Source organism: Malania oleifera, chromosome 9 (assembly GCF_029873635.1).
Source record: "Malania oleifera isolate guangnan ecotype guangnan chromosome 9, ASM2987363v1, whole genome shotgun sequence".
NCBI classification, from domain to species: Eukaryota; Viridiplantae; Streptophyta; class Magnoliopsida; order Santalales; family Ximeniaceae; genus Malania; species Malania oleifera.
Window position 1 is genome coordinate 94074890 of NC_080425.1, and position 11704 is coordinate 94086593.

The 11704-nt window shown below is 37.0% G+C and overlaps 2 protein-coding genes across 2 annotated transcripts in view; both read left to right on the plus strand.

Annotated features, from left to right (window-relative positions):
- The window catches only part of LOC131164383 (F-box/WD-40 repeat-containing protein At3g52030), a 49631-nt gene extending 44621 nt beyond the window's left edge, over positions 1-5010 (plus strand). Inside the window, exons 7-9 of the mRNA XM_058121525.1 lie at positions 3044-3183; positions 3888-3972; positions 4424-5010. Of these exons, the coding sequence (XP_057977508.1) occupies positions 3044-3183; positions 3888-3972; positions 4424-4826 (628 nt within the window). The 3' untranslated portion in view covers positions 4827-5010. The remainder of the gene's footprint in view (positions 1-3043; positions 3184-3887; positions 3973-4423) is intronic.
- A 1681-nt stretch (positions 5011-6691) lies between these two features.
- LOC131164384 (N-terminal acetyltransferase A complex catalytic subunit NAA10) lies at positions 6692-7613 on the plus strand. Its single transcript, XM_058121526.1, has one exon. It carries the CDS (start codon positions 6742-6744, stop codon positions 7387-7389), a length of 648 nt encoding a protein of 215 aa, XP_057977509.1. The 5' UTR covers positions 6692-6741; the 3' UTR covers positions 7390-7613.
- Positions 7614-11704: the final 4091 nt, after the last annotated feature.

The following is an 11704-nucleotide window of genomic DNA, read 5'->3' on the forward strand; positions in this document are numbered from 1 at the left end:
CAATGCTCATCTTTTAGACTTTGTCCTTATGTTTGTAGGTTGTGGAATTTTCATTTTTAGCATTGATGGGGAGTGTTGGGTGTGCCAAGTACTATTGAGGAGTTGTTTCTCATGACATTTTGGGGTTTCAAGTGAAGGCAAGGTTGTAGGATTTTGTCGATTATTGATTTACTAGCTATATTGTGGTTTGTAATGCGTTTGGCTAGAAAGGAACTCAAGAGACAAGCTCTCCCTTTTTCTTTGCTTTAGGATATCTTCTATGCCTTGCTTTGGGCTGCAGTGGTGTTTTCCAAAAGTTTCTTCTTGTCATATTCAGAGTAAATGGACATATTTGCTACATTAATTGTCCATTATGTTATTTGTCTTTTGTTTTTTTTGTTTTAGTCAGTTATAAGTGGACTTCTTGTCTTTTGTATTGTATATTATCTTCTAATTTCTTAATTTAATTTTCCTTTCTTATAAATTGTTGAATAATTGGGCAAAATGGAAGACCTAACTTCAATGATAAGTCTCTCCCTCTGTCAAGTACACTATCAATGTCCATAATACCCTCACGAACTCACCCTTGCTAACTTAAACTCTTAACACATAATAATAATGCTAAATAACTAAATAACCATTAACACTCCCCCTCAAGTAGGAGCATATATATCATATGCTCCTAGCTTGTTACAAATGAATTTCACATGAGCACCTCCCAAGGCTTTAGTGGGCAAATCAACAAGCTTAAACTTAGACTTCACATGAGTGGTTGTAATGAGGTTCTGCACAAGTTTCTCTCGAATAAATTGGCAATCAACTTCAATGTGCTTTGTCCACTAATGGAAGACTATGTTGGAGGCACTATGAATAGCAACTCTATTATCACACATCAACTTCATAGGCTGAGAATGTGGGAAACCTAGTTCTTTCAACACGTTCTTCAGCCAAGCAAGTTCACATGTAGTGTGCACCATAGTTTTATACTCTGATTTAGCACTTGACCTGGCTACCACAATTTGTTTCTTACTTTTCCATGACATGAAATTACCACCAACAAAGATACAATACTCGGTTGTGGATCTTCAGTCGAAAGGGGACCTGGCTCAATCAGCATCTATGTATCCTTGAATATAATTGTGACCTCGATCCTGATATAACAGACCTTTCCCTACTACACCTTTGAGATATCTCAAAATGGGAAATATTGCATCCCAGTGACTTGTTCTCGGGGAATCTTTGGTTGGGGAATGTTGTTTTGTATGCTTACTAGCTGACATGGGATTGAAAGGAGATTTAGGAATGTATAAAAAAAAAAAGAAAAAAAAAAAGAAAGAGAGATGAAAGGAGTAGGATTTACTGTTCCTATCCCCTTAACAGCAATAGTGGACCCATCAGCAAAGGTAACTTAAGGTAGATTTTTAGGATATTAGAGGGTAGAAAAGAAGTTGGTTGCACCTGTTACATGGTTGGTAGCAGCAGAATCAATAACCCAAGGATTAGTGGGAAATATTCTAGATGACATACATATTGTAGGATTACCTTTCTAGGCAAAAGATGCAATGTGAGAAGATGCTTGTTGAGACATTGGTACTGTAGAAACCTTGAATACTCCTCTAATATAGTCACAGTACTCAGTTGACTCAAACAAGTGACTAATGAGGGAACCATACTTTTGGAATTTGCAATCTCTACCTCAATACACAAACTTAGACCAATGATGACAAGATTAATTGTTGGAACAATTGGAACAGCCATGAACACGGTGACCCACCATGAACGAGTCACAAATAAATCAGTACAAGGCTGCCACATCACCAATAAATTCAGATACAGCCACCAAGAAACCAACACATGGTACTGGAACAATTCGAGAGGTGAACCACCAAAACTACCATGGACAAATCACTAACAAACTTATATAACACTGTCACAGCCTCACAAAAACTGCTTATGGACACTACCACTGCTCCAGGAGACTCACCAATGGCCTTTACTAACACGAAACAACATCTAACGGATTACCACGGGTGCATGGTCAAAACAAAGATTGGGTCTTTGAGCAAAACACATGCCCGCAGCTTGATATTTTGGTCTATGGAAGGAATTAGAACATTGACTAAAAACCACAACAAACCCCACTGTTTTAGACCCAATAAAGTCAATAACCATTGACAAACAATAAGCTCAATAACCATTGACAAACAGCTTCACGAAACATCAAACAACCATTCCTTGGGTGCCACACATGAGCAATTAAAAAAAGTGAGATCTTTGGACCAAAAAATCACGAAAAATTCCTTTAATATGTTTATAGAGGGATTCAAGCACTGCTGGATAAACTCAGGCTAAAAACATGCAGAAAGTGGCTTCACGCGTTGGCACATGGTGTCGGCCCTGGCAGCCTTCGACTGGTGTGTGGGTGACTATGGTGTTGTTTTTGCAAAATCTATATTAGATTTTGTGTTCCTGAGCTGGCAGTGTCCCCCAGGAAATTTCCAGCAACTGGTCTGACTTCCGGCAGCTGCTGGCTGTTTTCTAGGGCTATAGTGTTGCGTGAAATTCTTCTATGATGGTAGAAATGCAGTGGGTTTAGGGTTTTAGGCTTCAGTTTTGACGGTGGTTGTAACAATTAAGGTTTAGGTTTCAGAATCACGCTCTGATTCCATGTTAAATAATTGGGTAAAATGGAAGACCTAACTTCAATGGTATGTCTCTCCCTCTATTTATAATATATGTCAGTTCCAATGACCATATTATCCTTACTTAAAAATGCTAAATGACTAAATTACTATTATTATATTTTGGGTTCTTAAATGGTTGCATATAAGAGGAACAAGAAGGAACTTTATTGACAGTATATATTGGATGGATCACGTAGATTGGAACCTTTCTTATTTGCCACTGTTGGATAACAGGAATCTGTTCTATGTGGTGCTTACACAAAATTTTCAAGTTTCATGCAGTACTTCCGAATATAATTTCCTAGTAGAAGCTAAATGCTTTTCTTCATCACTTCTCAGTATTTGTCTTATAGACAGTAATTTTGATCTCTTCTTTGCAGGATGCATGCTGGGCCCATAACTTGCTTATCTCTGAACGACGACCAATTGATTCTTAGTGGTTCTTCTCTTGGAAGTATCACAATTTCAGGTCTCTCATCTGATCAGCGAGTAGCTACCTTAAGGTCAACTAATTCCACAGGTTGTGTAGTATGGATTTTTGGGAAATACTTTCAATCATTATTGCCTTTCTTGCATTGCTTATATTTTGACCTGTGCCTTCTATTTTTTACTTCTGTTCCGATTGATGATATCATGCCAAGCATTTGCTAGATAGTTGGAGTATTTAAGTAATGTGTGAGATATCATTATTTTTTATTTTGTGTTTTTTATTATAAAGGTTTGGTCTAAGAGAAAGAAGTTGGGTTTTTTTATTTATACTAAAGCCTGTCTTCTGGTAGATAGTTCTTCACCAAGTGACTTGGTTTAAAAGCATTTTTGTTCTTTCTCTTTATGTGGATGAAGAAGTTGTGGGAACTGCAAAAGCAATTTCAGTTTTCCCCAGATTGAATTTATCTTTTTCCTTAGTTTAGGACATGTTGATTTTTTACCAACATAATAAAGTGGGGGATTGCCTTTTATCCCGGGCCTCAAATAGGGATGGCCAACATGCAATCTTGAGTTAGGATCATGCAGATATCATAGTCTTATGGCCATGTTTCTATGAAGTTATGGCCGACTGTGATCTCATTTTTTTGTGGATGTCCAATACCAGTCATGGCTGTGGATTACTATTGCTACAGTTCTGGTGGAATATTTATTTGTTTTCATCTTGCTCTGTTTAATATGTGTGCCATTTTACTTGGCAATTGACTGCATAAATTTGATTTCTACTTCTTTTCTCAGGCATAAGGACCTTGTATTTCAACCACAGTTCTCATTTAGTGTTTTCTGGATCAACTGCTGGATATGCTGCTTGTTGGGACCTTAGGTAAACTAGAATCATACTTTGCATCTTTTGCATTCATATTTGATGGACTGTAACTCTTTCAAAGGTATTCCTATGTCATATGTAGAACACTAGAATGCTATCTGTTGAGAGAAGTTTGTACGAGCTTAAAATGCTTGACCTTAAAGCACTTAATAAATGCTTGGCTTGCTACGATTGAAATGTCAATACCTTAGAAATGGGAAATGAGTGAATTTTCAGGGGATGAGCCCTCTGGGTATGGCCATCAAAGCCTGCAACTTGCCATGGTGCATTTGCAAATTATGATGTGTAATATAACAAAAAAAAAACCATAAATGCATCTGCAGGCTGCTTTTAATGCAGACCACCATCCTTCTTGTCCAACTGTATTGGAGTTCCATGATTGACCTGTCCTGAATTGTTGTAAATCAATCAAAAATGTGTAAAGGCTCCACTCTGATTTATCTTGCAGGACAATGCGAAGTCTATGGGAGAGACGAGTGAGTCCAAACATCATTTATTCTATGCAAACCCTCCAAAACGATGTGGCAACATTAGTTGTTGGGGGAATTGATGGCGTGCTGCGTATTTTAGATCAGAACACAGGTTCAGTACTTTCTAGTTGTGTCATGGAGGATAGATTGTTACCAAGTTCTTCTAGGAACACACCAGTATTACCAAGTTATTCTAAAAGCACAGATGGAATCATTGAGAGAAGGAAAGGAAGAAGGCTTTCAGAAGACACCTGCATAAGTAGGGTTCCAAGGAGCACTAGACCTCCCATCACATGCTTAGCTGTTGGAATGAAGAAGGTTGTCACCACACACAACGGCAAGCATATAAGATTGTGGAAATTCAACAAGCAGAGCTCATAGGACAGCTTGAGTTTAGAACCATCAAAAGGGGAATCCTAGTTAGTGATTAACCTTTTTCCTATTTAACTGTACCCAAGTTTGGGTAATTGAGCTATCGAGCTTGGGTATTTTGAAATGTAATGATTAAATAATAGAAGTATAATTAAATTTAATGACATAATTAGGCTACCTTTTGTTTACGAAATGTCTATTTGTGAAAATAGAATCGTATTAGACTATAATGGAATAAAAATTGAATTTGAATAGAATAATTTATAAATAAAAAAAGCAATTTATGTAAAAATTTGTGTTGTTTTATGTAATGTGAAATAGGATATAAGAATAGATATTCATATGGTAAAACTTGAAAATAATTGTGTAGTCTACTTTACGTCATGAATTAATAAAACTTTATTTTTTTGTCATTTGTTTTATCTAGAGAATGTAGTTTCTTTTGTAAGTTATTAAATTTTTATATCATGACCATTCTTAACTATATGAAAAATATCAATACAACGAGTCATCCTACTAGGAAAGCATGTTTACACCTTACCAAATTTTTGATTATTTATTCTTACGTTCCTCAATAGTATTATCATTAAACCATTCAAGGTTTACTTCGATAATGTAGATTTGAGTTGTTTCTTTTGTTTACACCAGTTTTATTTATGGGAAGACTCTCGAAAGAAATTAAGGGATTGTATCATTTTGAAAAATATTTTTTTATTTTTAAAATAAAAAAAAATTCAGTTTATTTCTTGTTTTTTCAGTATTTATATAGAAATGCTACATCGTAATAAATTTAACATTGTTCACTTGCGGAAAATAATTTTATTTATTGTTCTATTTTTTAAGTAATTACAAAAATGTTACTTTTTTTTATTCAGTTTTTTAATTCGTATTAATATTTTGGAAAACATATTTTCATTATTTTTATATATTTAATTTCTTGTTTAAATTTTTAAAAGTTGGAAAAGAAAGTGACACTTATTTTAAATATTTAGAAATCTATAACAAAAACTGAAAATTATTTTTTGCAGCTCATTAAATCTTTTTATTTTGCAGTTTCTTAAATAAAAATTTTAAAATTTGGAAAACAAATTAGTATTTTTGTAATTCATTAGAAAATTAAAAATGAAAAATAAAACCATGGTTCCCAAGTGCACATGCCTAAGGATATATGATAATTACTCCAAAAATGTAGTATTTTTTGTATTAATTGAAAATAAAAAATAAAATTATTTTTTGCAAGTGAAGAAGTCCAAAGGCTTTTGCGACACAACTACTCACTCAAATAAATAATGTATGTGGTGAAGTTCTCTAACATTGGTCAAAACCTAGCTAATTGAATGAGTATATTGAATTATCAAAAACATTGTACACAGAAAAAACTCTTACAATAATTATTTTGTTTCAATTTGTACATTTGCATAAAAAAATATGGAAATTAAATATTTCACGTGAAATTTCTTGAATAGAGAAGTCAAGAAAAAATACTATTTTTTTTTTAATTTGATTTTAAACGAAAGGCAGTAGTCTTTCTTTACGTTTGAAAAAAAATAAATGTAAGCTTTCTTCGATATTTTAAATTTTTTGTGAATCCCTTTTAAGATTAGACACAAAGATTTGATTTTTTTCTAAAATTTTCAAAACTCATCAAGCGGTTCTATACAGTTAATTTTTTGGACACTTATATTTCTCGCTTGACGTAATAATAAATTAAAAAATGATGAGTGTTTAAAGAGTTCTATAAAAATTTTCAAAAGACTCATGAGGTTCAGATATTTTTTATTTAGACCTTGCAAAGTTAAGTGAGTTTTACTCTTTTACCCTTCAAAATTTTAAGATACCAACAATAAAGTGGGGCGGGTGTTGGATTGAGTCGGGTCGGGTCGGGTCGGAATGCCGGGCTCGGCCTTTTTGACGAGGCTTACGGATGCGGTTCTGTTCTTATCTTGCTCGTCCAGCTACCTTCCCGTCCCGGACACTAGAAGAGAACCCCCAATCAGAAACCCTAACCCTAGAATCCACAATGGTTTGCATACGCAAGGCCACAATAGACGACCTGCTCGCTATGCAGGCCTGCAACCTGCTCTGCCTGCCGGAGAACTACCAGATGAAGTATTACTTCTACCACATCCTCTCGTGGCCGCAGCTCCTCTACGTCGCCGAGGACTACAACGGCCGCATCGTCGGCTACGTCCTCGCCAAGATGGAAGAGGAGAGCTCTGAGTGCCACGGGCACATCACCTCCCTCGCCGTCCTCCGCACCCACCGCAAACTTGGGCTCGCCACCAAGCTCATGACGGCGGCGCAGAACGCCATGGAACAGGTGTTCGGCGCCGAATATGTGTCGCTCCATGTGCGGAAGAGTAACCGTGCGGCGTTTAATTTGTATGCGGAGACGCTGGGGTACAAGATTCACGATGTGGAGGCCAAGTATTATGCGGACGGAGAGGACGCCTACGATATGCGGAAGCAGCTTAAGGGTAAGCAGAATCATCACCATCATCACCATCACCATCACCATCATCATCAGCATGGAGGTGGGTGTTGTTCGGGTGAGTCGAGGAATGATTCTTGAGGTAAATTTAGGTTGGGGGAGTTTGACGGGTTGTGTTTCTTTCAGTGTTGTTACTGTTGTTTCTGTGCTTTTTGCTTTATTTGTAAGGATAAATGACAAACTGAGAATTGGGGATCTTATCATGGGGAATTTTTATGTTTTGTGGCATGCCTTGATAGTTTGTACTGAATTATTTTGTTGGATGCACTTGCGCAGTTGCATGTGTTGGTTTTGTTTCTTGTAAATTGGGTCATTGTTCCATATTTCCTCCTCATCTATACTGTTAGAACTTAGAAAACGACAACTGGTTTTGTCTTTGAAGTTCTAGTCTCTGTAACGCCTCTTTTTCTCCACTTCAAAAAGAGAAACCAACGAGGTGCAATAGTAAAAATAAGGATTCAGTTATCTTTGAAACTTTAGAAATAATAATAATATAATTTTTTTTAAAAAAAAATAGGGCGTTTGGGAGCTGTCTAGTTGAGGGGAAGGTGAAAGGGATGTTGTTGGTTGGTTTGCTCTACTTGTTTAGGAAACCACATTATGTGCTGAAGTTAAATAGTTGGATGACTAGTTGAAAATATTACATTGTAGAACACTCATATTGCAGTAGGAGTGCTCTTTTTATGTCTTATTGTGATACTAAAACTTTGGCCTGATTTTCATTTTTGGGGACTGAACTTTTGCTTACATGAAATTTCAGTAGGTCTCCGTTAGTTGTGTGACAGCAATCCCAGGATTGTACAAAACTCTTTACTAGTTTAATCCCTCCAATAGGGAAATTAAAATAATAGGAATGGATAAAAGCTTGCCTTCCCTTACTGTAATTTATCCTTGGAAAATCAAAGTGTAAAAAGAAAGGAAGAAAAAACACATAGAAAATAGTAAGAGTTGCATTTGTGAAGTTGTTGTATTTTGGATGGAATATTGAAATCAATTTCTCTTAAAGAGGCTAGGAATTTCTGTGGAATCATAGTGGAGAAACCCGTTTTCATTTATTTATTTTTTTGTGTGGAGGTAGATGGCTGTTGTTTTATATATATTGAGTTGCCCAAGACTTTAGTATCACAGTTGTTCACATCATGGGACCAATTGAGGGAACACTACCATTGGTGGACAATCAAATAGTAGTGCATGATACTGTGCCTAGCATGGCTCATTTTGTATTTGTTAAGAAAAGCAGATTATGTGCAAAGCAAAATAATTGGATGACAAATTGCTTCACCCGGGTGTACCAAATACTTATTGATTAACTATTTAGATTATTTTTTTTTTTTTGGGGTGCTACTCTTGTGACACTTAGTGTCGCAAGACAGCAGAATTTTGAGGGCACAAGGAATCACCCTTGCTTTAATCTCCCTAAATTGTGACAGAGTCATGCTTGTGCAGTGACTAGACTACATCTAGTCCTGTCCACTCTTTTTATTGGTTTAATCCCTCTGTTAGGGAAAATAAAATATTAGGAATGGATAAAGCTTGCCTCCTTTTGTTGTAATTTATCCGTAGAAAATCATAGTATTAAAAGAAAGGAATAAAAAACACATTGCAATTAGTAAGAGTTGCGTTTGTGAAGTTGTTGTATTTTGGATGGGATATTGAAATCATTTGTCTTAGAGAGGCGAGGAATTTCCATGGAATCACAGTGGTGAAGTCCGTCTTAATTTACTTATTTATTTTTTCCTATGTGGCGGTGGGTGGTCTATGTTTTCTGTATATTATGTATTGAGTCATGCTGCACAAGACTTTACGATCACAGTTGTTCACATCATGGGACCAATTGTGGGGGCACTACCATTGATGGACACAATCAAACATTAGTGCATGGCACTTTGCCTAGCATGGCTCATTTTGTATTTGTAAAGAAAAGCAACTGATGTGCAAAGAAAAATGATTGGACGACAAATTCCTTCACCTTGGTGTACCAAGTACATATTGCTGAAAATTTTTGGTGTCACTCTTGTGACACTTAGTGCCACAGGGCAGCAGAATTCCAGGAAAAAGCAATCACCCTTTCCTTAATTTTCCTAAAATGTGACAAAGTCATGCCTGTGCAGGGAATAGACTAGATCTAGTCCTATCCAATAGTACTCCTCATCTATGGAAACACTCCAATGTCCAATTCGGTGGTTAAGTCCCACGGCACAACAAACGTTGTCCCAACTAAGATTGTGATTGAGGAATCATAATGCAAATAGCAAGGGTGTTAAACTCACATTCCACCAACACAATGTAATGCTCATCCTTGTAGCACAATTCTCATGTAAGAGCACTTACCACTTACTACCTACTAGCCAAAGCTAAGGGAAGTGGCCATACACTACTCAAGTTTGACGTACAAAGGATGAACACCCTTGATAGTTTATTGGGCATGAGATGACTCTGCCCAAAAGCATACCCAAGGGCCAACACGAGTGTGAAGCTGAGAGTGATTTTGCAACATCATTTTCCCATGAGTCCTCTGTGGCACTCCCTATCCTACGCAGAAGCCTAGGGCACCCTTCAAGGACATCTAAAGCTCGTTTGAGGGTGCTCACTTAATAACAAGAGGATCTCAAAGGAAGCATGCAACTCATCTAGTGTTCTCCTAGGAATAATCTCTCCAATGCATTCTTATTCACATATGAGTTGCTAATCGTGTGTCTAATGGCATACATCACAACTTGAGAATGCCAACAATTATTCGGATCCACCACAATGTTGAGTAACATTTAGAACATGTCTTATGACATCTACATAATCAACTCCATGTTAACTGGAGTCCCTTCGACAACACAGCTGACATGAACATCATAACCATCCAAGATTTCCAAGGGAGCCATTTAACATGTGTCGTGCTTACAAGAATGTAAGACCGTGGCATCTTCTTGACTCCATCTTATCAACATCCTTGTTGACTAAAACCCATCTAGCTTCTAGTGAAGCTTCCACAAGCCCCAATCAAGAGCATTTTGAACAACCAAGCTTCAACAGCTCATCTCCTAATGGCACATCAATTGTCTCCATTACCCACATTAGACCTAAAGCCAGTTCTTATCCAAAGACCCTGTTGGCGTACATTCATGAACAGAATGTTTTCCTTCCCAATTCAGACCTAAACTAATATTTTTCAGCTTCCTTTAAGAACCACATTCTAAATTTTGGTACCTCAATGAAATCACCTTGTCCAAGAGCATTGTTCAACCTCTCTTACCTTCACCCAACCTTAATATTTCGTTCTCGTCTCTTAGAAACCCAAACTTCCTACTTAGAGTGTAGAAGATTTGTCAACTGATTCCTAAAGGCGAACTCCATCCCAAAGTTGACCTCTCTATTTAAATTAGCTGAGAACCACACCCGCTCAACCCAAGGGGTTCACACCTTGCAATGCCATTTTGGCTGTGATTCGACTTCTCAATTCACTTTTGACACACTGATTTGAAACCATCACTTGGAGGTTAATGCAACTTCCTTTCTTCTACAGAGAGTTCCATTCTGAAACCCTCATTCATCCAATATTATACCAAAGGCTTCACTGTTTTCTTTTCCATGTTTTTCTCACTTGTAGATAAGGTTCCCACACTTAAATGCATCATCAGGGCTCATTCTCGACATTATACTTCAAAGGTAATTCCACATCCTAAAGAGACTCCAAATCTAACAACCTCACAACTATGTGGCTATCACACCAACTATGGCATCAAAGCTCATTTCCAACATTCACTCCAAAGATGAGTCCCACCCTAGAGTCCTAAAATCTCTTTTCCAACATTCCACTCCAATGATGAGTCCACACCCTAGGATTTTTTAATATTTGACCAATCTTATAAGTTAGGGGGTCTAGATCCTAAACTTCTCAAAGCATACCCGGTATTCTCACAAATTGCCCAATTCAAATATTGGAAATTTGGTCTATACAACCATCAAATATATGCTCAAATTCTCTCTTAGAATCCCCAAGACTCAATAGTATAGTTCGCACCTTGGGTTCCAACTGTTATTAGCATTTTCAGTCTTCCATGTCCTCTAACAAACTATTTTAGCCACCGTCTATTGTGGCTAAAATTCTGATATCACTGTCCTCTAGTTTTCCATACTTGAACTCAATTCTTTTCATCTGAGCAAATTGCCCTCTAGCTACAATGGCTAATGTGCCCTCTGGAAAACCACATCCCAATGCCCTTTTGTACTTATAAGGATGAGGCCTATAGGGTGTCTAAAGCCCCACTTGAGCGCTACCCAGGACAATACCTGGAGAATTAGGTCGCTCACTTGGTGTTCCTCTAAGAATAATCTCTTTGATGCATTCTCACTCATATACGAGTAACTAACTACAGGTCTAATGATCATACATCACAGCCCA